The 25,674-nt window shown below is 35.0% G+C and overlaps 4 protein-coding genes and 1 non-coding gene across 5 annotated transcripts; 2 read left to right on the top strand and 3 right to left on the bottom strand.

Annotated features, from left to right (window-relative positions):
• Nucleotides 1-567: 567 nt before the first annotated feature.
• On the top strand, nucleotides 568-6,280 carry LOC106636267 (uncharacterized). The gene is made up of 5 exons (XM_014348618.2): nucleotides 568-598; nucleotides 2,769-3,255; nucleotides 5,397-5,556; nucleotides 5,687-5,836; nucleotides 6,019-6,280. The coding sequence occupies exons 2-5, from the start codon at nucleotides 2,814-2,816 to the stop codon at nucleotides 6,110-6,112; spliced, it is 846 nt and encodes a 281-aa protein (XP_014204104.2). The 5' UTR covers nucleotides 568-598; nucleotides 2,769-2,813; the 3' UTR covers nucleotides 6,113-6,280.
• Nucleotides 6,281-6,629: 349 nt separating this feature from the next.
• su(r) (dihydropyrimidine dehydrogenase su(r)) lies at nucleotides 6,630-13,719 on the bottom strand. The gene is made up of 16 exons (XM_014348555.2): nucleotides 13,162-13,719; nucleotides 12,952-13,062; nucleotides 12,053-12,385; nucleotides 10,780-11,088; nucleotides 10,224-10,553; nucleotides 9,947-10,157; nucleotides 9,686-9,870; nucleotides 9,394-9,609; nucleotides 9,156-9,320; nucleotides 8,861-9,013; nucleotides 8,670-8,790; nucleotides 7,840-8,102; nucleotides 7,592-7,768; nucleotides 7,303-7,527; nucleotides 7,039-7,196; nucleotides 6,630-6,897 (listed from the first exon to the last, which is right to left on the bottom strand). Exons 1-16 carry the CDS (start codon nucleotides 13,210-13,212, stop codon nucleotides 6,825-6,827), a joined length of 3,081 nt encoding a protein of 1,026 aa, XP_014204041.2. The 5' UTR covers nucleotides 13,213-13,719; the 3' UTR covers nucleotides 6,630-6,824.
• A 2,131-nt stretch (nucleotides 13,720-15,850) lies between these two features.
• Nucleotides 15,851-18,237, bottom strand: Cdc6 (Cell division cycle 6). The gene is made up of 5 exons (XM_089591140.1): nucleotides 18,129-18,237; nucleotides 17,732-18,031; nucleotides 16,739-17,638; nucleotides 16,469-16,662; nucleotides 15,851-16,392 (listed from the first exon to the last, which is right to left on the bottom strand). The coding sequence occupies exons 2-5, from the start codon at nucleotides 17,988-17,990 to the stop codon at nucleotides 16,159-16,161; spliced, it is 1,587 nt and encodes a 528-aa protein (XP_089447266.1). The 5' UTR covers nucleotides 17,991-18,031; nucleotides 18,129-18,237; the 3' UTR covers nucleotides 15,851-16,158.
• Nucleotides 18,238-19,298: 1,061 nt separating this feature from the next.
• TRNAG-UCC (transfer RNA glycine (anticodon UCC)) lies at nucleotides 19,299-19,370 on the top strand. Its single transcript has one exon. It is a non-coding gene; the product is annotated as a tRNA-Gly (tRNA).
• Nucleotides 19,371-19,536: 166 nt separating this feature from the next.
• On the bottom strand, nucleotides 19,537-24,377 carry SMC5 (structural maintenance of chromosomes 5). Its single transcript, XM_014348630.2, has 14 exons — nucleotides 23,945-24,377; nucleotides 23,531-23,858; nucleotides 23,061-23,399; nucleotides 22,836-22,964; nucleotides 22,569-22,776; nucleotides 22,362-22,493; nucleotides 21,750-22,277; nucleotides 21,527-21,656; nucleotides 21,197-21,443; nucleotides 20,719-21,129; nucleotides 20,416-20,643; nucleotides 20,166-20,345; nucleotides 19,986-20,081; nucleotides 19,537-19,840 (listed from the first exon to the last, which is right to left on the bottom strand). The coding sequence occupies exons 1-14, from the start codon at nucleotides 24,013-24,015 to the stop codon at nucleotides 19,694-19,696; spliced, it is 3,174 nt and encodes a 1,057-aa protein (XP_014204116.2). The 5' UTR covers nucleotides 24,016-24,377; the 3' UTR covers nucleotides 19,537-19,693.
• Between the last annotated feature and the right edge of the window lie 1,297 nt (nucleotides 24,378-25,674).

The following is a 25,674-nucleotide window of genomic DNA, read 5'->3' on the forward strand; positions in this document are numbered from 1 at the left end:
ATAATGTATGCAATCAACAATAAGCATGTTTTGTCAATGTCACATTTTTATCGCGTAGCTAGAATATGTTTCCCTTATTGTCAGCGCTAATCATGTAAAATTTTATGTTACACGTTAACATAATGTGTAGCTTAATGTAAATTGTTAATTAGTTCGAAATAGTTAAGGTTTTAAACTCCTTATCATATATATGTAAGATTATTTTTTTAAACAAAGAAATAAAATAAAAAACCTTTTATAATAATTTATACAAAAAAAATCGTTTTTTTTATTAGTGTGAAATTGGCACTAAGAATCGCTTTAAAAAAAAATAAAAATTTCGGTATGTGAGCATAGTGATACTGGATTTAATCCTTTATCTCAACTTTACAATGCTTTTTACATGCCTAACGATAAATAATCGAGCAAGTTAACATATATAAAACGTTGACGCTTGTTCGGTTTCCTGTTTGCTGGAGTCGTGTCGTTACATACAAAGAGACATACAGTGAGCCGATCGGAAGGAATAAAAAAAAGCGCGTCTGACTTGAAATCAGCGAACAGTTTGCGCTCAGCCACCGAACTACCTTGCTCGGTTATTAAGTACACCTGATTTGAGGTAAGTAATTGATTTTTTAATTTTCAAAAATTTCTCATTTTTATTCCGTAAATACTATTGATAGAACAATAGAATATACTATAAATTATTTTTATTCAAGATATCTATACTGTATTAATTATTGGTATAATTATGTTATCCTAGGATATTTTAGGAACTGTGAAGATATTGTATTTTTTCTACTTTTATTTAAGTTCTGCAGTATTAATTTGGTAACAAACACGTATCAGTAGACCGTTTGGAAAAATATAATATTCTAAAAAACGAAAGATAAAATACTAATTTCGTGTTTTAATAATAATAATAGGTACGGTATGAACTTAATATAAAGAAATATGATGAAAGTAGAAACACAACTTTTTTTTCAATTAAATACAATACAGACATCAGTTTAATTATAACTATTATAAGTCTTTTTTTAAAAACGCGATTTTTTATTAGTTTGTTAAAAAAAAAAATATTACAAAAATAAATTAACATAAATATGAAAAAAATGAAACCCTTTTAACACTTTTATACCTTATTCAGTCAAGGTATATAATTAATAATTACTTATTTATCCTGTAATTAAAATCTATTATTCAATTCATTTTTTTAAAATTATTCTTTCGTTTTGCCATGATTCAAAAATAAATTTTTAATCCTTTATTACGAATACGTAGGTATCATCCATTGAGACATAAGTGTTTGAACTGGTAAACATTGAAATTTGTATTACATACAATAAATGCACCTTTTTCGTTATAATGTTTCATCATTATTTTTACGAAAAACAAAAACTATTACGGTACCATGAAAAAAAAGAAAAAAAAAATTATCACACTAACGTAACTAATAAAGGAGTGCTATCATAATTTTTTCCTTAACATTTTAATCATCCACTAGCGCGTAATCACTTATACTGTTAAAAAAACAAAAGACCTTTGAAAATCTACACAATAGCAGTGCCGACTAAAAACTTGATTCATCTGTATCATTTTTCAAAACGCCTAATATAGTACTCATCCCAAAGCTTAATGCTTCTTTTGCAGATCGAAACTCAATCATCCCTATACCTCAACTAAAGGCTCGACTCAGTCGTTGATTCGTTTTTAACGTTATGCATATGATTATAAAATATTGCGTGCACTACACTACACTCGCACTATTGATACTTTTGATAGTTTCGTTTATTCGTTTAAGCAAAGTGTAATCCGTAAATATCTTGAAATAAATTCTATAGTAATCGAGTCCGGGGCGTCTCGTTACGTTATAATATTGTATAGATGGAATCTCGTGAAAATGTAAATAAAGTGTATTACCGAAACGGTGGCATTGAAACCAAAACCACTCGTTTCTCGCTGTTTGTCTTTTTCGTGTATATGTATTGAATATTATGATACGTATGTATATATCATTATTGTGAAATACATACTCATGTGCATAACTGTCAATGAATCGATCGAAGCTCAAACTATTTTTTTCAAATAAATTAAACAAACAGTGTAGTTGTTCGTGGTTCAAAACATATACTCAGTAGTTGTCGATTAGTGTAAACTAATACGTGAATAATCCTTTCAGGGCATTTTATTTCGAAAGTAACAGGACCGATCTCCCGATACTGTAAATTTTTTTTTTTATGCAACTGATTAAATTTATTTATGATACAAAGTTTCGTTGAACCTCGTGTAACCTTGTTGGTTTTCTAAGAGGGTGAGTTTTGAATGATCTTAGCATCTTTTTTGTTTTCATAGACCTTGTACCGTACATTTTATAACTTAATTTATCGAATGAATTCTTTATCCCAAAGCTTACCGCTGTTAGCATACGACAGCAAAATGTAAAGAAGAAGCCATCACTTGGCATACCATTATAATAAATGTCACCGAAAAAGCATACAGAATGTTTTATCCCATTGAAATTGAAATTACGAAATTGAACGTGTAATTACAAAATTCATAAATATTAATGCATTGCAGCAAGTGTAATCCTGAAAATCGGTAATCATTCACCTTCGCCACGCGCATCTCATCACCTTCCATATTCTATCTCAAGCGCCCAAAACGAAGACGCGGTGCCATTGAAACAAGTTATATCCTTATTGCTCACGAGCCTCTGCACACCGGTTCATGGGTGTATTTATCTATACTTCAACGCCTCGTAATACCGAGTTTATAATCTACAAACACAGCAGTACGAGAGCTAATATATACCGACACTACAATAAGGAGCCACGATGAGGCGCATCTTCGCTTTTCACGTGCTGCTGAATCTTTTGCTTGTATTCAATGCCGTGAACTGCCAGTTTGAGGACGACGCACTTGTTGGGCCGGTGGACAATAATACCGCACACGATTCTCCATCCGAGGGGGTCGAGTCCGAGTACAGGAACAAAGTCGTTGTCGTCCAGAGCAGAGGCCTCTTCTCGGAGGACAGTCAACGGCCGATACCCACATTCGTGTCGCCGGTCGAGAAGATAATGCTTACTCTCATAAAGCCTCTCAAGTGGATCGGTTGGCTAAACGGAGCCATTGGCACCCACAAAAATTCGAGCAAGTTTAATAACCAACTGATTGGCGAACTTACCAAACCGATCAAGGTCGCCGGGAAATCGATCAGGGGCACTTTTGGGCAGGTACTCAATCTCATTGGTAGCAAGTTCAAGGCCATCTTTCCAGGTGAGAATGGAACAGAACGTATTTGGTGCCTTTTTTTTAGACTGCCGATTTTGTAAGGAATCGTGAAATGCATGTGGCTATGACGTTGGAAAATTTATTGTTTTTCCAAGAGTTTCTTTTAATCGTCGTGATTTTTATCGTAAAGATTACCATTCTGGGAAATTTGCAAAAAAGATATTAAATTTTGCGTCAGTCGTAATTCAAGTTTGACACACTGTAACTATTACGATGAGACAAGTTAACGATATATGGTTAGGCATAAATGATAATTTTTGCTAATTTTTTTATCTTCCTTACATTGATATGCAAATTCCAAAGTATCGTTCGAAAACATCCTTCATGCATGTATCTTTTTTTTTTTTAATCATAAGTTAGAGGCATAAGATAAACAGAACTTATTTTTGTTTTGAAAAATTTTTATCTATTTTTGAATTTCATATAGCAAAGTTACTTCATCAAATTTTCTATTACATTTGAAATATTCGCTATTATATGAGTGCTGAGGTTAAAGTGAGAAAACTCTGACTCCGAGCAAAAGTTTTTTCTCCACTTTTATAAACAAATTTGTTATTCCTTTTGTTTCAGTTTCATAATTAGCGATTTTTGCATATGCGAGTAATTTTATTTCGAAATCTGCCGGAGTTATAACATTATTTTTTTTTTCTTTCGAGACACTTATGGACACACACAATTCTTTCTGTGACATACTTCTTGGAGAGCAAGAAAATTTTAAAACAAAAACATAAATGAAGTGCGAAATTTTGTTGGAGCTATTTAAAGTTTTTCATCTATTAAACACCAATTTCAATAAATAACGCTCTATTTTTTCATGTTCTAAAATAATACAAATTTTTTAGCTATTATTTGACGTACTGAATGAATAGATGTTATATTATTTTAAATTCGTTTTATCTTGCAGTTTGAAACGATAAATTTCTGAGTTTGGTGCAAAGTTATGTTAATTTTTCTTTCTTTTAAACTTTATGTTTGTGTGATATTTCTCTAATTATTTCAACATAAAGTCTATACTTTTTATCACGAGGAAGCAAAAAGTGTTTGTTAGAATGCACGTGAAAGATCCAAGTCTTGGTGTCGAAAATGTCCTTCTAATAAAATTTTTTCAATTTTGAAAATTCGTAAAACGGAGTTTTTTTGTGATGTAAGAAAATATACATTCCCCAATCTAGCCTGTACATAAAAGTTAGATTCAACCAAAACAATTGATACAAGTCGTTAAATCATAGCTTTTTTTTGTAATTATATATTATTTTAAGTTTTCAAGTGTATCTTTTAGTTAAATTATTTCTGTACGGATTCAAATTTATCTCCTCGTGTAAGACATCGCTGGCGATGACAATAAAAATGTAAATAGTCTTACTATCTCAAAACGGATGTTTGAATTTTCATAAATTTTTCAAATAAACCTTCATAATATTTAACTCTTTTATGGTTCTACATATTATATATACATATGGTTCAACTGCCTTCATTCGCTAACTTTGTCAACATCACAAAATCAGATTCTTCTTAATCTGCGACGTGCAGTTGTTTACAAATGTAAATACTCAATTACATATGCAAACGCTAACATTTCCGTTTACTACACTGAAAAAAAAAAAAAAATAATAACAATAATAAAATGAAGAGGTAACAAATAAAAACGTATAATAAACTTGACAAGTAATTTTTAAAGTAAACAGATTTTGTACTTTTTATTATATTAAAAGTACTCATAAATTAAAAAAAAAAATCCCTTCATGGTTTAAAATGATTCTCTACCTAATATAAAAAATTTTTAAATATCGTGTCCGTCATTATCTCGCACAAAAGATCATTATGGAAAACTTTTCTACATAGACTGCGTGTGTCGAACAAATTAGAAAATTCTACCTCAAACTTTTCCATTTGAAGAATAAATTCGCTGCTTATGTGCATAATAATATAATAATTTTCAAACATTTCATACAAAAATTTATCTCGCAGAAAATCGTGATCTATAAGAGTTTATTATTATTTTTTCGAGAAGATTACTAAAACTTACCAATACATATTATCTCAACGAAGAATCGAAAAAATACATTGCAGTTCTCGCTTGATGGGAAAATCGTTTCATGTAACTGTATACTTATCGATATCTGCAGGTACCGAGTGGTGCGGTGCTGGTAACATATCATCGAGCATAGATGAGGTGGGCTTGTTCAAAAAAACTGATTCCTGCTGTAGGGATCATGACTTGTGCAATATCAATATGGCGGCCGGGCAAACTCAACATGGCCTGTTGAATACCGGCACTTTTACTAGGTAGGCGCTTCAACGTTTCGATGGTACCTTAGAACTACAGCGAAAACAATAGGGCGAATACTTGACTTGTAATACAATTATTATTATAATCCATATGAAAATTGTATCGTCATAACCGGGATGATTACAGATCTCACTGTTCGTGTGATACCAAGTTCTATCAGTGCTTGAAAAAGGTCCGTTCACTGGTGTCTAAAAACATCGGTTACACCTACTTCAATGTTTTGAGACCGCAGTGTTTTAAAGAGGACTATCCGGCGACGTGCGTTAAATACGGAAAGTAAGTTTGGCTAAGTTTTACACTTAAACTCTGTCTCTTCAGTATTGAATTGCTGACAATTTGTTTTTCATGCAATTATATAGTATCCAGTGTTAGGTGCAATAGTGACAGATGTATTAATTAATATTACCGAACACTGTGTTTTCCTCAATTATTTTTAATTCTATGATATTTATTCGTAGGAAACGAATAAAAGACAACAAGTGCTTGGAGTACAAGTACGACAATGCAAGGAATATGACGTGGCAATGGTTCGATAACCCAGACTTCTTCTAACAAATAACGTCATTTTAAGTAAGTCATAACCGATCTCATGAAATCACGTGATTGCAGTTTTTGCATTTTGTTATGTATGCGCCTTATATGGATAAAGATATTTTTCCTGCTGTGTTATATAGCACATATATATTATTGTTGTAATTAAAATTTATTACATTGTTGAAAGAGTTGTTATTATTAAATTGTTGTTTTGCGTTCATATTCATTGTATGCAATGTAATGTAACGATTAATAAATATTTGAAGAAAAAAAAATTTTATATCTTCCACTATTTAATGTATTTAAGCTTGTTTTCGTTATTTAATTATTAATTGGCATCATAGATTTATTAGTGTAATTGCTGTCGTTATTATGACAATAAAATTATGTAATGTCAACTGCAACGATGAACAAAAAACTATTACACATAAGTCGTTTCGTTTTGTGAGAAATGTTCTTTCTCGAGAATTATATTTTTCTCACAATAAAAATAATTTATTTCACTATTTTTGTGATATAACCTTTATTTATTAAGTCATAGGAAGGATTTCTTTTCAATTTCAACTTATTTTTCATTTCATATTAATTTTATTGATATTTTTAACCAGCACAATTCTTCAAGATATTTGTTTTGAAACAACATTATTGAATAACAATGATGATAATAATTTTCATTCGTTTTCAATTAAAAATATAATTGAATTATAAATTCACTCAAAAATTCCTATGATCAACATTCCAAAGAGACTCCTTTTGGTGGTATTCCTCTTTTTATTACGTGCGGAATTTGTTTTGGCACCATCCTGTAAAAAAAAAAAAAAAAAAAAAAAAAAAAAAACACATGTTGTTCAGATTAGAGATAAACATTATGTTGAAAATGCCGAGAAAAGCAAAATATTTTCCATCAAACAGGAGAATAAAACAACAATGACAAAAACACTTACGTTATACAATCAATAATAGGACAGACGGACAAGCAAAGCGTGCATCCCGTACAGTCGTCCGTGACCTTGGGTATATGTGTGTCGGCGTCGAAGCTGATGGCCTGGTAGCCCGAGTCAGCGCAGGCCATGTAGCATTTTCCACAATTGATGCACATGTCCTGAAACAAGATATGTAGAAAAAAAAAATCGAGGAATACAGCCCACGCACTTGAACAGAGCCCTATAAATACTGGGTTTAAGAAAAAAGAAAAATTCATCACGTACGTCGTCGATGAGGGCGACGACTTGTTTTTTATTGTCGAGTTGTTGGTAAGCGCCGATGTTCGACAGAGCTTTCCCGATGACATCGCCGATCTTTGGCACCGGTCTGACAGGTTGTGGCGCCGGTCGCCTCGGCTCTAGCGCAACGTCCAGCAGATTTGATTGCTCTTTGATTTCCGCCGCTTTCTTCTCCCTCAGCTTTTGGTATTCTCCGAAGTAGGGCACGTTCTGTGCAATTTTTTTTTTTTTTTATAAATTCGCAAATTTTTTCCTTTTTTTCAAGCGGACTTACCTTTCCAAGGGCGTGTTGCAGGGAGACTGGTTTTCCCTTTTGATGTTTTTGCGTAGGTGGGCTCATGCCATCCCAATCTTTCAGGTGACCCAAGCTCTTTAGATACAAAAGCGCTTTTAAGCCCGTTGTGTAGTCCTCGATCAGCGTAAAGTCTTGATTTTGAATAGCACTTCCGACCTTGGAATGAAAAAAATTTAATATTGAATATAAACATGTTTGTTTTTTTTGAAAAAACAAGGTCAGCTTACCTGCAAAACCGTAGCCCCAGCCTGCAGGAATTGAAGCGCGACGTCGGCTGAGTCTATACCCCCGATGCCAAGAATCGGAAAGCCCGGCAGAGCTTTGGCCACTTTGGAAATGGCTCGAAGAGCCATTGGCCGGGTCGCGTTTCCGGATATTCCACCGTAAGTAGTGGCTTTGGCCGTGCCAACTGCTGGCCAGGGTGTGCCGTCAGCTTTTAAACTCATCAGGCCCTGCACGGTGTTTATGGCCGAGACGCCGTCAGCTTGACCTGTGTATCAGGAAATTGTTTTTTTTTTTACTATCATGCCAAAGAGGCTGTTCTTTCGAACAAAAATGCGTTTCAACGCTTTCTTTCATTGAGATTCTTTGTTGTTTAAGAGACAAAAAGATAATTGCATCAAATTGTATAGTTATGACTGAAATAAAATAAATTAAGGATGTAAAAATGACTGGAGCAATACGATGTGATTGATTTGCTGGGAAAAATTGGCGCCAGTAACGTGTATATTAATTTTTCGTATACGTTTGCAAAGACACAAAAATATAAGCAACATTTATGTTTTTACATCGAATAGTGTGGCGATGAATGCAAACAAGCGGAGCACGTCTCACATAACTAGTTATGTAGTAATTGAAAAACAACACAATATTACAACGACTGACGTAATAATTTTCATATTATCTTATCTTAAGCGGTGAAGTTTGTGATTGACGACTTTTGAATTCTAATGCCTAATCGAACGGACAGTCACGCCAATGTCACGGTCATAGTCGGTTACGAGCAAAGATATAATCGACATGCGCAACATTAGCAATTCTAAACAAATGCATTTACCTTCGTACGCCGCCTTGGCAATGGAAACAATGTCCGTGATATTGGGAGTCAGCTTGACGAAGAAAGGTATTTTTATGGCAGCGCGCACCCATCTCGCGATGTTCCTCACTAATTCCGGGTCCTGAAACAAACGCGTTTCACTATTACCTCGTTTTTCCCTGCACCTGTAAAAATCCGAATTTCACACGTACCTGACCGCATGCCAGGCCCATTCCCTTTTCTCCCATGCCGTGAGGACAGGACAGATTGAGCTCGAGCGCGTCGGCTCCCGAAGCTTCCGCCATTTGTGCCAACTCCGTCCAGTCCGCTTTGTTGTACGTGCACATGATACTGGCAATCATTATCTTAAAATGCCATGAAACATTTCAAGACGGAAAATTTCATCTTACTTACTTGCCGCTGCCGATACCGGCTAATGTATAGTTTTTATCACCGGCGTTACATAAAATTCAACCATCCGAACATATTGTGTGTATTATATCCTACCTTCGTTGGGAAATCTTTCTTTAGCTCCGTGATGCCCTGGCACCAATAAGCGGCCGTTTTTTCGGAAATCAACTCGATGTTCAGGAAGCTGCTCTGCTCGGGCCCATAGTGGTGGCCATCCGTGGTCCCTTTGACTATCCGAGGCGACACGTTCGTCACCAGATCCTAGAACAATGGTACTCGACCCTTTATTACAAACCATCACATTCGATTTCTCCTCGAGATACTATATTCACACCTTGTCCAGTCCAAACGTCTTGGTGACGGCGAACCCCCAGCCAACCTCGAACGACCTGCGGATCATGGCACAAGTCGTCGCTGGCGGCGCCGAGGCTAGCCCGAACGGGTTTTCGAACTTGATGCCGCACAGTTCGACACTGAGGTCGACGTCATCGATCGCCGTGTGGAACTGCGGTAGCTGCGGCACCTCCGGCACCACGAGACCGTGCTTCTCCTGAGAAATTACGCATGTTCGTGTACATGTATACATTTTAATTTATTATTCCATAATAAGAAGCGTTTGTTTCCACCTTGATGTACTTGTGAATGTACCAGGACGCGGTTTTTCCGTCGTTGACCGACTCGACGGTAGTCTGAGAGACCCCCGCCAAATCGCCTCCGCAAAAAACACCCGGCACCGAGGTTCTCATGGTGCTCCCGTCGACCTCTGGTGTGCCCCATCTATTGAGTTTTACCGGTTCCAAGGCGCTTTTAACTACGTGTAAAGGTGCACATGTACGTCAGCGTCGCAAAATTACATTTCCATACTATAGTGCAAATCGATAACATACCAGAAGTGTCGTAGAGGCCAGAGCCAAAAGCCGATATGACAAAGTTGGCTTTCAACCTGACCAGCTGGTCTTCGTCCTCTTTCCACTCTCTGTTCTCATCCTGCTCGGTTCTGTAAAACTCGATGGCCGTGATTCTGGAGCCCTTGACGATAACCTTCCTCGGCGATGCGAAGGGTATGAATTCGCATTTTTCGTCTCTGGCCAGCTCCATCTGAAACGATTCGTTTCGCAAATCCACGCGCACAATATGTATACACATGAAAATATTCAAACATGCCTCTTCGGGAACGGCGCGGATGTTGGTGAAGCCCCGTCGAAAGACGACAAAGACCTTCTTCGCCCCGCACCTCAGGGCCGAGGTGGCGCAGTCGAAGGCGGTGTCCCCAGCACCGAGCACGACGACGTTCCCGTAGAGGTTGGGCAGAAGCCCCGTGGTCGACTTGCAGGGACACATGCCTGGTTTGCTGCCCATCGACACGGCTGGTAGGAAGTTCTTGGACGTGTAAAAGCCCATCTCCCGGCTGAGGCCCTCGAAGATCGGCACGGACTTTGGCTCGGGCAACCCGAACCCGAGGAATATCGCCTCGTAGCCGGCGTCTTTCAGTTTCTGCGGCAGGATGCACGTTTTAGCTTTACTCTTGAATTATCGGTAAGGGCCGCGTGTTTCAGAGAGTCTCAGAAAAAATTCCAAAGTCGATCGATTTTTATTAAGAAGACTGGGAAAAGCTTCCAAGTCGTCAAAAGTTTTGTTGTGACTTTGAACGGCTTTTTTCACAGACTTTGAGAATGTGCAGCCTCTCGGTTATCGGTGGTTTATCAAACATCAGACGCACCTCGATCGTGAGATCGCGACTCGACAGTTCTCTGCCGATTTCGATTTTTACACCAAGATCCTTGACGAGATCGACCTCGAAAGAGACCGCGTCGTACGGAAGGCGGTACTGCGGGATTTCCGAGGCGCTGAGGCCCCCGTAGAACTTGTCCTTCTCGAATATGGTGATGTCGTCGTAGCCTAGTCGAGCTAAAAAGGTGGCGCACGACAGTGATGCCGGTCCACAGCCGATCATGGCGATCTTCGTGGTGGAGTGCGGCACCGACTGGCCAGGGATTCTCGTTTGCGGCACGTTCATCTGCTTAAATATCTGTGGATGTGGTTTTGGGGAAAATTATTCTGTTGGATGATGACTTTAAGTGTACGAACTTGTGATTGCTTTGATCGTTGACAAATCAAATTGAACAAATACTCTGGATTTAAATTTTCTATGTTTCAGAGTTAATATTTATGTTTCAAACGTTTGGTTTAAAAAAAAAATAATAATAATAACAAATTACCCTTCAAATAATAAAACAATCATTGCTACTTGGGAGTTATCGAAAAATAATTCTACACAGTTAACAATCAGATTAATTGTGTCGAAAGTGTAACAAAAGATCAAAGTAGACAAAAAATTTCTACTGGACGTACAACGATTAACATATAACAACATTTGTTTCTTATTTCTCGACTTTTTTTTTATCTCGTTTTTTGTAAGCTTCACCAATAGAAATAATACGATGACTAAGACTCTTCACAAGTCAGCGATTGAAAACAATTTATATAAACTTGATAAACTATGTTCCAGAGACTAAGTAATCGATAAAAAATCATGAACGTGTGTGTAACACGTAAAAATATTTTCAAAAGAACAACTACTCGCGCTGCTGCACGTTTTTCAGATAAAAGCAATAGATACGTATATATATATATATATGTTTGCCCGCGTGATCACAAAATACACGGGTGTGCGAGACGCACTCAAGGACAGAATAATCACGTCGTAGATGCGATTATTTAATTTCTCGATAACACCGTGATATATATATATATATATATGTACCTACTCATGCATAAACTTTCTGCAGACGCGTAAGAAATGAACGGGAGCATTGAAAAAACCGCTGTCTTATCTGCGCTGATTGACGCTCTCGGTATGAAAAAAACAAGGAGGTGCTTGATGCGTCAAAAAGTAAATATAAAATAAAATGTCTTAATCGTCAAGTTGAGAAAAAGCTTCCTCGTGACGAGGACGTGAATGAATGAAAAAGAAAAAAAAAAGGTGAGCCTACATCGGTAGCAAAGTGCTGGAGGCCACCGATATTGATGGGTCCTTCCTCGGTGGCGAAGAGATTGCAGCCACCGACGCAGAGATCACTGGTGGGACAGACCATGCCGCAGGTGAGGCCGAGTGGATTGTCCGACAGGATGGCCTTGGCTGCGCCGTAGTAATTCTTGTTCGATATCGAGGTGATGAACGATTTTACGTCCAACTGGGTCGGGCAGGACTTTTGACAGGGCGCGTCCGCGCACTTGAGACATCGCGACGCTTCAAAGAGAGCCCCGCGCTCGCTCAGCGTCGTGTGCTTTATGTCGTCGAAGTTCTTTGTCAAGGGTGTGCAGCTCTTTAGGAAAAGAACCATTGTTGTTAATTCAATTATTTAATTTTTTTTTTCTTTTTTTTCCTTTTTTTTTTTTTTTTTACAGAACTCACGACGTTAGTGCCAATGTGTAATAAATGTTTCGCAAACAACAAAATTGATGGTTCATCAATTATTGTACCAGCTCATGTAAATTTCATAAATTTTTTTTTCTTTCTAGTGATTGACGTACCAAGTTTTCGAAATGCAAAACACGCTCGCGAGCCTGTTAAATCTGTGACGGAATATTTTACGTTCTTTAAGCGATAATTTTCTCCCTTAAAAATCATGCGAATCGTTAAAGCTGGTAAAATACTTTATATACAAGATCGATTTAATTATTTTGGTTGTTTATTTTGCAAGTGGGTAAAAATTACTTAGCAAAAGTTTAAATTTTGAGTGGGTCGACAAAGTACTTTACATTAAAGTGCACGCATTGTTTTGAAATGTAAATGGATATTTTAACATCGTGTCCAGAATTATCTACGGAGCGAATTTTTTTTTTTTTTTTTCGTGTAATGTATATCATATCGTTCGTGCGTAAGACTTACGTCGCATTTTGAGTGAATGTTTCTTTTCCAGTGCTGCTTATTTTGCTTCGTTTCCAATGACGGTCGGAGATTTGCGTAAGGCTTCGATCTCGGGTTCAAGCCGAGCAAGTTCTGCGAGAGACAAACATAACGTGACATATTTCAAAGTGCAGATTCAGATGAAATCGAGACACCCGGTTCATTCGGATTAACTCATGGAGGTGTACTCACTTCGATGTCTGGAATGTCCTTAGACACGATCGGCGAGCCAGCAGCTGCCATGACTTTGTTAAAAAAATCCTGTTCAGTTTGAGCAATCTAATTTTTGTTTGACCCGCGGTCGCAGGATCGGTAAGAAATCGTCTCAGGAATTTCGTATGATCGATCGACTCCAATTTTATGATTTAAAAAAAATGAAAATCTGTCACCAAGTACAACTGTGCTCCGAACGACACTGGCGAAAAACAGATCAACGGCACCGACTATCCAAAATTGACGACGAACCTCTTGCAAAAAGCAACTGAAGCAACTGACTTCGAGTTGCACCGAGAGATACTGTATAGAAGAAGAGAAGAGAACGATCGGCCGAGTGAGCGTGTGAAAACTATATATAGTTATGTGCTTCCCGCGTCGGTGGCTTTTCACCGATTAAGCATTTTATATGCAGCCGAGGAAATCGAGCGCCCGCTCCCTGGCTCGCCTCGCACGTGTTTGGCAATACTCGAGTTTGCGTATGATTACGTTTGATAATAATCAGTCGCGGCTTATACGGAGTTGCGGACTCGCGGTAAGAGACTTTCGAAAGACGGATATAGGAACACACAGTGGTGGTCAATTTTGTTTATATGGTTTTTCCATATTTTAGCTTGTAACCATCGTTGTATCGGTAGAGAAGCTCGGTGGCACGATAAGATAAGTAATACATAACACAAGAGATACAGAGTGCTCACGTTGACAGATTCGCTTTATTGAACTGAATCAAAAGGGATGAAATTAGCTTCGTTAACTTTTTTATTTATTTATTTATTTATTTTTTTATTTCGAAGACTTGCTAATTCAATTTATTGTTGAAGAATTTCCTTTACAATATTACACACATCATAATGTAATATTGTACATTAATTTCGTGGCTTACACTATTCCATATAAATATATTCACGCATACTTGAAATATCTTATACCGAAACCAAAATTTCCAGACAGTATAATACTACTAAAACGAATTTGACGCAGTTGATGCTGCTATTAAAAAGTATATAACACATTTTGCGTGTTGGGTGCATTTATCGAACGATAAATAATCTTTTTTTTTTTAATAGTAAAATATAACTGAGGTGGATATAGAGTTTGTCTCATGTAGTGATTAAAAAGGTATTAGTTGCAGTCTTGGAAACACAACGAAAAAGTCAAAAAGGGGACTAAAAATGGACCTTTTTCGATTTGGATATTCCTCTTTTTTGATGAATCTGTCGAGGCACTTACATCCCTTTTACGTTAGTCAACTATTTTTGTTTGCTTCTTTTTGACTAACGTTGTTAGTTGCACACAGATAACCATTTTTTTAGTCGTGTCGTAGTCATAGATAACTTTTTTTACATCTAACGACGTATTCAGCAATATGAGAAACATTTGTTTCGTGTTTAGTAAAATAAAGGGCCGTAGTACGAGCCTGGGAAATCTTTTCTCGACATTTTCTTTAAACAATCATAAATATGTAAATCTACAGTCATTATCCCATCGTTTCCATCTGTAAAAATTTCAGAAATAAAAATGAAGACGATGTATTAACCTTCGAAAAGAATGACATTTTGATGTTTGTAATTAATATTTTCACACAAGTTTTATCGCAGACAATCTTCCTGTACCAGTAAAATACATAATTGCTTTTTGCAAGTTATATCTTTTTCATCTTCCAGGCGTATCGTTTCATTTTATTCTTGTTTCGCTAATTTTTTTTTTTTTCTATCGATTTCCTTCTCCCTAAATACATAAATTCAATGAATTCGTAACTCACCGTCAGATACATCAGATTTTTTGTACAATATTTTCTTTTGTTGACTTATCGTTAACAAAATGATATGTACTTGAATTAACTCCGAATATCATTACGTAAAAATTTTTTTTGCTCTTTATATACACAAGGACACTTGACGCAAAAACACACGATGATGAGGCTTTTAATTTAAGCATCCAAACTCAATGAATATTATTAGAAATTTACCGATGTATCGATTGTAATTGATACGATTGATGTTTTTTTTAGTATCTACAATTTTTATTACAATTTTTTTTTCCAATAATAACTTTTCTTATTATCATGGGCGCAAAGTGTGCATGGGGGACAAAGTACGAGTACTTGATCTCTCGGAAGGAAAAAAATCCCGCCCCTTGGACGAGATTTATTTGCTTTGCGCACATGATAATATGAAAACTACTATTCGGTTCTATAGGATCCAAACGCCCAAAACACCACTTTGCGCTCCCAGTAAGAAAACGTCCCTTTGTCACTCAAAGACAAACGTAAGTACATTAACCGCGCCTCTACTCTTATTTCATGGTAATATATATATATATATATATTACCTTCTTCTGAAAATAAGATCTTACTTATTTTTGAAAACCTTTTCATGCCCATTTTCTTGAGCTACGAGATTAGCCTTACAGTACCTTAAGAGTCGCAGATTTTTTTATACTGTAGGTATAATTTGCAATATGGTACGATAGCAGTGCTGTCAGTATAGGGTATGCATATAGAAGTACATCTTAGGGCCAATAACGCAAAGGAAAAAAAATTTGAATGATCGAACGGATATTTTCATTCCACTTTAAAGCTGTTTATGAAGTAATAATGTTATATTTTTTTTTATACAAATAAAATGAAATGGTATAAGGATTGTTTTTTAAAAAAATACAAAAAAGCAATAATTAAACAGTTTTTATTTTGTAATTCAACCATAAGGCCCCTTCAGTGTCTATATTTTGAGTCATAGATTTGTACTTATATTGTCAACAAGTTATCATTATAAACAATTCCATTTGGTACATTTAAGCTAAAAAATAAATAAATATATACACAAAACACACAAAGTGCCATTTCTCTAATAGGTTGAGCAATATAAATAATTTACAAAAGGCATTTGTTCATTAAATCAACTTAATACTAGAATCCTTTAAAAATATGTTAATAATCTTTTTATAAAACACACGGTATAATAATGTCAAATATATTTACAAACAAGAAACGTCATTTAAAATTTCAAATGTTAGATCTTTGTCTTGAAGTGCATTGGTCAGCATTTCTTGATCCCACTGTAAACTAACTTTTGACAGTATTGTCTCTTTTTTGAGAAGCAGTTTAAGAATTCCTCGCGTTTCTATTAAAGAACACGCGCTCGTAAATTCTGAAACATCTAGTGCCGATATGTTTCTCTTCTTACAAACCTTTTTGTAAACTTGATGCAACTGAAAGAATTGTTACACTCAGATAAAGATGCACTTGAAAAAATAAGTAATTATAAATTAATGTATAAAGATTTACCCTTCCGAGATTCACGTCTTTGTTCTTTCCTTTGTTCAGAATGAGTATCAGTGAGCAAATAACAAGCTTTTGCTGAAGTGGAAAATTACTTTCTTCAGAGTTAACATTCTGTGAACCGCCGTAAACTCCATTAAGCACTGAGCGTATTTCTTTGAAATCTACTTGCTTTTGTTCGGAACATGCCAAGTCAACACCTAAAACAGGATCGATAAAATTTTAATTACATACATATGCCAAAATTTTTAAAGTGAAATATTGAAAGCAACATACCATTAGTGGGTTTAAGGACTTTTGTTATTTTTTCAGACTCTGCAATTTCAACACCTCTCCTGCAAATATCCAAGGCTTTCCTAATATCACCCGACACAGCTGCAACTTTTCCTGCCAACAATTGTACTGCTGTTCCAGTAAAAACATCTTTTACATCAGATTCTTCCAGTCTTTTATTTATAATATCAACAATTTGTTGTTTGGAATATGGCTTAAACTGTAGCAAAGTTGGCTTAAGTTCACACTTTGCTTGTAGTCTAGGCAGTATTCTGTCTGTTAAGTCCAAAGCATTGGCTATTCCTATTAACATAAGTTGGGCTTTTGGTATCGCTGGCCATTCAAATATGGAATACAGAACAGACTGACTTTTAGTCTCCAATTGATCCATTTCGTCAAGAACCAGAAGCAACATTTTAGACGAATTTTTTAAATACGTTTCAATAACTTTCTTACTATTTTTACCATTTTTACCACTCATCAATTGTAACTGCAGAGCAATTTCATTATAAATCACAGTAGCAGATTTCATACTTGTACAATTGATGTAAATAATTTTAAGTGCTTCTTTAAAATTTGGTTTCTTGATGGTTCTCAAAAGACAAGCCGTTTTTCCTGTCCCTGGAGGACCAGAAATATACATAGAAGCCGAAGTCTTTTGATTTAAATGGTCTTCGATGAACTCTGTCATCTTGGCCATCTCTTCCTCCCTGCCAGTTAGATCTTCCGGTAGAGCACTGTGCAAAGCTTTACGTGCATCGCTGTACCTGTTATTGGCAAACAGACTTTTTGGCATCAACCTGTCTGGCTTACTTGGAGATAACAATTTCAGTCCCTTTAACATAGTGCTTGGTGTTTTGGAAGGTGTCTTTCTTTGCTTGGGTGGAGAAGATTCAGTATCATCTATCAACAAAACAAAACCGAAAATTTACAACTAATGCCTGCAGATGAACTTAAATAATAGTTATTTACTTCTACAATAAAACAATTTCTCACCTTTTTCGTTTCTGTTAGGAGGTTTGCGTTTCGGTGTTCTCGTGATGTTGTTATTCTTGGCGATGTTTTCGGAGTCCGAGTCCGACTCCTCACTGCTGCTGCTGATGTCGACTATTTTCCTGACCGTTGGTGTATACCTCGAACTCGGGGTGCTCAAGATACCGCTGAGCTGCTCAGGTGTTGGCTTACAGTCATTTTGCTTCTTCCCGTAGAAGTTATTCTTGCGAACCTGGAACTGTAGCTTCGTTTGAACGCTCATGGTCGTTCACTAAAGTTTGCACTCGTGGACTCGAGATTACACTGTAATTTTAGTTTTGTAATAAAAAAAAATACTAGTCAAATTAATTAAATACAGTTAAGCAAGTTCAATTTTATTTGCTACAAGTAAATACTTAACAAATTTACAAGCAGCTGTGCTGCATGCAGTGCAGCTTGAAGGGAATTTACTTTCCCGATAACCGCGCGCGTATGTTTATGAGGTGCAAGTGCGCGGGAAAATAAATGTGCGCTACTATAGCTACGAGGCCTACGAGATGTGAGAGAGGCTTCGAGGGGAAGTGAGCGGACGAAGCCATTAGACCTGTACATCTATATATATCCAGTAACCACAAATGGTGGACGCAAGCTGTGTTAATCTTACGAGATGAGGCAACCAATCAGCAGCGGTCCCATCGGTGTCTCCTCTCACTCCCTCTCTCCTACGAGGGCCGACGAGAGCGCGCGCTACTTTTCCCCCCCATTCCCCCATACTTTTCCATTCTCGAGGCTTACAATTTTTACCACATTAGCGCTAGTTGTCGAAATGGTGCTTTTTTTTTATTTGCACTTCCATCAACATCAATAATGGATGAACATCAATAATAATCCGCAATCATTCCCAATTTAATATCTTATGTGTTTACATAATATGTATAGATAATTTATTAGTGCAAGAGAAAATACCAAGTTATGATTTCTTTTGTGCATTTAAATGCCAACAAGAAGGGGGAGAAACACGGAGAAAAAACAGCTGTTTTTGACGTTTTTGTTGGCGGTCCTTTTAACACCCCCTCTTCCTCAGATATAAAAGTACTCTCAACTTTATTACTTTTTGTAAGGGTTTAATTTAAACAAATTGCATAGTTAGGGGTTGTATTTTTTGTTCCATGGGAATGTATTTTTTATTAATTTAAGGGTATTTTTATGTGCTGAGGGAGAGGGGATCCTTTTGACGATTTTTTTTGTCTGTACACGTCATGAGTAAATATAAAAAAAATTGTTGTATGGTTTTAAACTTGATTTAAGAATTATCAAAGACAGTTTTATATAACAAGTAATGCACAAACTTTGTTAATTTCTTTAACTTTTGTTAGATACTTTTTTATATAGTTACTAAAAAGGTGCTACTTTTATTGTACGAAAAGAAATATTTAAATTTTTATCTATTCATAGATTATTGTTAAAAAAAATGTATGTGTTTGAGTAGCGATTGTGTCACATAACATTTTCAAAGCTTATTGTAAAGACGTGCAAGTACCCATTTAATGACTATGTTCATATAACATATTAAGAGAAACCTGGATATCGTGCGATGGTGGTGTAATGGTCAGCATAGTTGCCTTCCAAGCAGTTGATCCGGGTTCGATTCCCGGCCATCGCACATTTTGCAACTTTTAATTGCATATATTACATACATATTTTTTGTTTATTTAGAAAATACAATAGTTATAAGATTTTTTTCGGTATGGCAATTGGAAAAATGCGAAGACATTCTTGTGAAAATGATTAATTATTTATTTAATAAAAAATACATACAGTATCTTCATTAAAGCTGTGATTGAAAAATACAAAAATACTTAAGAGGAACAAAGTTTTAGTAATATGATATTACTTTGAAATCTTTAACGAAACACTTTGACATTTAAAGTTTAATAAATAGCTTATTGGTAAACATTAACGCAAAAAAACGATAGTAAATTTTATTCAAACGCCATTTCTTCGATTGATTATTGTATTGACGATTTTTTCGCAATCATTATTAATATCAAACTTCGAACAAGGTATCATATGTTTTCCGTTAAGCACAGTTAAAACTGTGATAGTTTCGTTGTACTTCAAATTCGGTAACAGCTGAAAACAACACAAAAATTAAAGAGGGAAGTACACAAAAAGTATCATTGAAATAAATTGTAATTATTAAAAAAATAAGTTTAGCCTAATTATAATATAAAGAGCTAGTAAAGAAGATAGAGTTTATTAAATAAGTTGTAAATACCTTGGGAGTCAACAAAAAATATTGAGAACTGTTTGATTTACTCGTTATATTTACTATGAGTTCAAAAACTCTTCTTTCATTTGTGGCATCCATGCCCTTTAAAAAATTATACCACATATGCATTACAATTATACATAGATTTTATTTGATACTACAATAGTTAACTCTTTTTTTTATTACCTGATTAATCTCATCAACACAACGAAAAGGCACACGTGTTAATTCTTGCAAAGATATCATGTAAACAGCAGTAGTAACAGCTCGTTCACCTCCGCTCTGATGATTACGAGTGAGTACTTGCAACTCGTCTGCATCTCGAAACTTGACTCTGATCTGTAGCCCATACTCTTTAAAATTCATCTAGTAAAAAAATTCATTTAAAATATGTAAACAATTCATGGATTAATATTAATTGTTAGTTATTACTTACGGGATTATCACCATGACATAACGAAACTTCTCCAGCACACTTCATTTTGGAAAAGTAGTTACTAAAGTTATTGTTGATTTTGTCGACAAGAGCTGAAAGTGACGGATACCATTCATTTTTTGTCCTGCTAATCTCTTCAGTAACTTTTGTCAATTCAGCATCTTTTTCTTTTATGACTCCTTCTAAAGTATCTATATTTTTCTTTACATCATTGAATTGACGTAAAATCTGCAAAATAATATTATAGCAATCAGATATTAAGTGCTTTAAATAACTCAACGTAACATAATTTCTATTACGTACTCTAGCAGTTTCTGATTGATCTGTTTTGAGACTAAAAATCTTTGCCTGAGTCCGTTGGATTTCCGAAATAATTTCTTCGATGGAAGCTGGCAACTTTGCAAAAATAGCTTTGTAACGAGAAAATTCAGGATCATCATAACACAGACCTTCCGTCAATTCTTTAGCCGTGTCGTACAAATTCTTTGTTTCCGTTTTTAATGGAGTCAACTCGTTATCGAGGGCTCTATAGTTTCTCTCCGCCTCGTTCAATTCTGCTCGTAAATCGTGAGCATTATTTTCTGCAATGGCATGCTCATTCTTCTTTAGCTTGATTTGAAGCTTTATCTCCTCATCTATGATCGAACTTTTGTTACACTCATCTTGCATATTAGTGTACGACTTGTAGCAGTTGAGTTGTTGTTTGATAATATTCTGAAATTAATTAAAAAGAGTTGTAACGAACATAATTCTAAGAAATATATACACTCATAGTAATTACTTGAATTTTCTTTTTAAATTCCAAACGAATGTCATCTATCTTTTTCCTATTCTTCTGTTCTTTATTAATTGATTCATCTATAAGTTTCATTCTGACGTAAATATTATCGATTTTTGACTTGTTAGTTTGCAACTTATTACGGTTGCCTTTAAGACTTTCAATTTTTCTATTTACAGCAACAACTTCCTCTTGACATTTTTTTAGTTCAACAGCTAGTGCACTGACTTTCTCTTTAGATGAGTTGATTCTAAAAACATATGAAATTATTTCTTAGATACTTCTAGAATCTTGATATAATTGTGAGATAGTGTTTCAGATTAAATAACTTACTCCTCTTGAATGCGTTGTATTTTGCTGTGATCAATAGTAATGGCTAAAATATTTCTGGATGAAAGACCTGCTTGCCTAGTACTTTTTTCTCCAGTATACTTTGAACGACTAATACTGTAGAAGTTGCTGTCTATTGAAGAAAACAGATGATTAATTGAGATATACCTACTCCGAAGTAATATGTGAAAGAAATCGGTCAATAATTAAGCGTGAAACTACTCACTGCTGAAAAATCGGATAATAGAGTCAGGAATGCGGTCTAATTGTGATGCAACCTGGTCACTACCAATTGGGATTTCATTCAATTTGTACATAGTTATTAAGTAGTTCATGACAGTCTGTGGTGCTTCAATGAGAGATACAAGATAGTGATGAAATCCAAATTGTTTAATATTTTCCAAAGGTACCCTAGGTGCATCATTAACTTCTTTGTTGGGATCTGAGTGAACAGCATTAATTTTTAATTTCTGCTGTGTACGAAGATACTTTAGAAGCATATTCATATCATTTTTATCTTCACAAACAAAAGCAGTTAAATCTCGTTGGCTTATCAGATTTTCAAAAAATTTGGAATAGCTAGGATCTTTTAAGTTGATGTTTAGTAACATAGGTTCATGAATTTTTTGAGAAAAAAGATGCTTGTTTTCTCTTAGCCACAAAACACCTTGGTACGCATCTCTGCTTAGTTGTCGCAGTGTATCCAGCCTCTTGTTTTCAATATCGTACACTTCTTGTAGATTTTGTTCATCAGCTGTAATGGTGTAATTAAAAAGACATCAACATACATTCTTATAAAATAATGTTTTTGTGATAAAATATCCAAATTTTCTCTCACCTTTTATTTTTCTCTCAATGTGGTTTATTTGATCCTTGTAATAGGTTTCATAATTTTTTTTATCGCTAAGAGTTTTTCTATGATCACTGATTTCCACGTTGATGGTACTCAGGTTTTGAACTATGTCATCCACTGCAAAAATTAAGAAAAATATAGCATCAAGGTATCACGTTAAAAATTTGCCGATGTAATTAAATTCAATTTTACATTGTCCGATATCGTTAAGAAGTTGAGATACATCGTTTTCCATTTTATTTTTATCTTCTCTCAATTGATTGATACGCTCGTCACGTTCTTGCTCTGTTCTAATTTCTTCTTCACATTGTGATTCAATCTCATTTATAGACCTTTCATAGTTTTCAACATCATCTGATAGTTTAGATAATCTACTTTTTTTTGCATTGGTCTCAGAAAGCTGTAAATTAACCACTTTTGAAACTACCAAGCTGGGATTTTGGTTTCATTCTTACTTACATGTTGCTTAGCAGTTTTTTCAAGTGTTTGGATGGTTGCTTTTATCTTTAAAAGTTCTTGATCAACAGGTTCTACGTTTTTCTCAGCTTTCTTCTTTTTTGCTAAAGCTGCATCACGTCCTTTTTTTGCCTTAAAAATTTTAAGGAAAAATAATAAATAAGTAAACAAATAATTGCCCTTGTATCACAACTCTAAAGAATTCACATTTCATTATATATTTTTTACCTCTACAAATTCTTCTCTTCTATTCTGATACTGTATCCAAGCTTTCTTCTGCTTCAAAGATACAAGCTTCTTTTTAATTTGTTTTTGTTCGTTAATGTGGCCCACAGAATCTTTTAACGAATCATAAGTTAGCTTATCTTTGGCAAGGAGCTTGGTTTTCCCTTCTAATTCTTTTTCCAGCTCTGCTTGTTTTTCTCGTAGTTCTATCAGTTTATCATGATACTTCAACAACTTTGGATCACCTACTGACCTTTGTGTTTCTTTTAACAGTTGAGGGGCTGTCATTTTTGAAAATTCTTGCACTTTATCTTGAGGTAAAAACTGGCAGAGGTTATTAATCTACAAAAATAATTTAAATTCAATGCATATACAAATTGAATTAGTTTAAAAAAATATTTAGCATTTAAAGTTATTTAAATTTCATGCCAAAGTTTTTTTTTCTAAATAAAAAGATTCTTTGTTAGATTTGCCTGAATGTTAAAAGAATCCATGAGGTCACAAATCTGTTTGGCATTGACCGTTTTGTTGTTTACACTCCATGTTGATTGGTTTTTTGTGTCGAAGCAACGCTTAACTGTGACATATTTGTTGCGATCATTCTGCAAATCGATTTCTATGATGGCATTGGTATGGCCCGACTTCACAAAATGACCAATTTGCTCGGCTCGTCCAATGACTTTTGTACTTCCTCCCAGTCCCAGAACTATAGCACTGACAATTGTGGACTTCCCTGTGCCATTAGGACCAATAATCAAGTTAAGATTTCTGCCAGGTCTAACTGTTACTTCATCATAAGTGCTAAAAGTATGGAGACAACGAATTTTGTCATAATACAGATATTTGTAAAGCTGAAAATGAAGAAAAATGATAACAAAAAAACTTACACGAAGTTTTTGACGTAGATCCTGGTTATGACCCCTTTTTCGACACCTTCGGTCTCCATTACCTCTTTCATCTCATCAAGTGTTTGTATATTATTTGTAAGATAATATTAAACGCACGTATAACTTTTTTTCTACGCTATCTACTTATTAATATTCAAAATCACTTGCAATAAACTTCAAAATAAAAGACACTGGTAAACGCACATTTTTACTGGAATAGTTGATGAAAAGTTAGTAATTTCAATGACAGTTGAAAATATTGTTTCCAACCAAGAGAAAGTAAACTGTCTTTTTGCGTTAGTCGTTTAATTTGATTAGAAATCCAACCTTTTCAAGTCTTTCAACTATTTAAGACAAATGACAGGAAAGTCTAATAATGTACTATGTACAAATCTTTTATTTCGCAGTTTGTAGATTGCAGCCGTTGCGGTTGCGGGATTTGCAGGCATGAACAAGAAAATACGTCTTAAAAGAGTTAAAAGGGCGCCGATCGCCGATATCGAAACAATTTTAAGGTAAGGGTAGATAAGATCGGTAAAAATGTAAAAATACAAGTCGATAATAAGATTTTTTGTATCACCATATATAGGTAAAGAAAATTCCTACGTATTTAAATCAGCGCCATCTAGTGGTCTTCATTTTTTCGCAAAAAGTGTAAAGTGCCCTCTAAAACTCTGAATCAGAGCTTTAGGGGCCTAGAGCCATTTACTCAATTATACATCAGCCGCAACTAATCTTTTAAATAAAAAATGCAAAGTTGACGATTTTTAGTGCTATTTGCGTCAAGTTTACAATTTATCTTTTACCCAAAAATCGACTTCCAAAAGTATAAATATATAGGAGGTAAATTTTTGGGTAAAAAATAGATTGTTAAATTGCCGCAACTAGCACAAAAAATTTTAACTATTTATTGTCTACTTTAACAATTAGTTGCGGCTGGTTTATAAGCAATAACATGGCTCTACTGTAAATTCTTTAATTGTAATAATTATTTAGATCAGCGCCATCTAGCGTTAGGGATTTCTGAACTAAAAAGTGGCCCTAAACTTTTGACTTACAGCATTTGCGCTTAGAGCCATTTAGCCAATTATAAACCAGCCGCAACTCGTTTTGTAGCTATGAAGTGGAAAAATAACAGTATATGTGTTTTTGGCGGCAAGTTAACAATACATTTTTACTCAAAAATTTATCTTCAAAAGTATAAGTACACAGGAGGTCGATTTTTAGTAGAAAATAGATAGTTAACTTGCCGCCAAAAACACATGTACTGTTATTTTTTGATTTCATAGCTACAAAATGAGTTGCGGCTGGTTTATAATTGGCTAAATAGCTCCAAGCGCTTATGCTCGGTTTCAGAATTTTAGAGGCCACTTTTGGCGAAAAAAAAATACCGCTAGATGGCGCTGATCGAAATAATTATTACTATAACTTATAGTTGAGCCATTTAGTTAATTATAAACCAGCCGCAACTAATTTAATAGATAGAAAATAAACATTTGACGTGATGAATGCTGTTTGTGGCAAGTTTATTGTTTATCTTTTACCCAAAAATTTACCTGTATATTTATACTTTTGGAAGTAGATTTTAGGTAGAAGATAAATTGTTAACTTGCCGCAAATAGCACAAACAACGTTAACTTATCATTCAATACGTATACAATTAGTTGCGGCTTGTTTGTAATTGATTACATGGCTCTACTGTAAATTGTAATAATTGTAATAATTACAGT

The sequence above is a fragment of the Copidosoma floridanum genome, unplaced genomic scaffold (assembly GCF_036245765.1).
Source record: "Copidosoma floridanum isolate Cflo_tuat_1 unplaced genomic scaffold, Cflo_Japanese_pri ptg000013l, whole genome shotgun sequence".
Classification (NCBI taxonomy): domain Eukaryota; kingdom Metazoa; phylum Arthropoda; class Insecta; order Hymenoptera; family Encyrtidae; genus Copidosoma; species Copidosoma floridanum.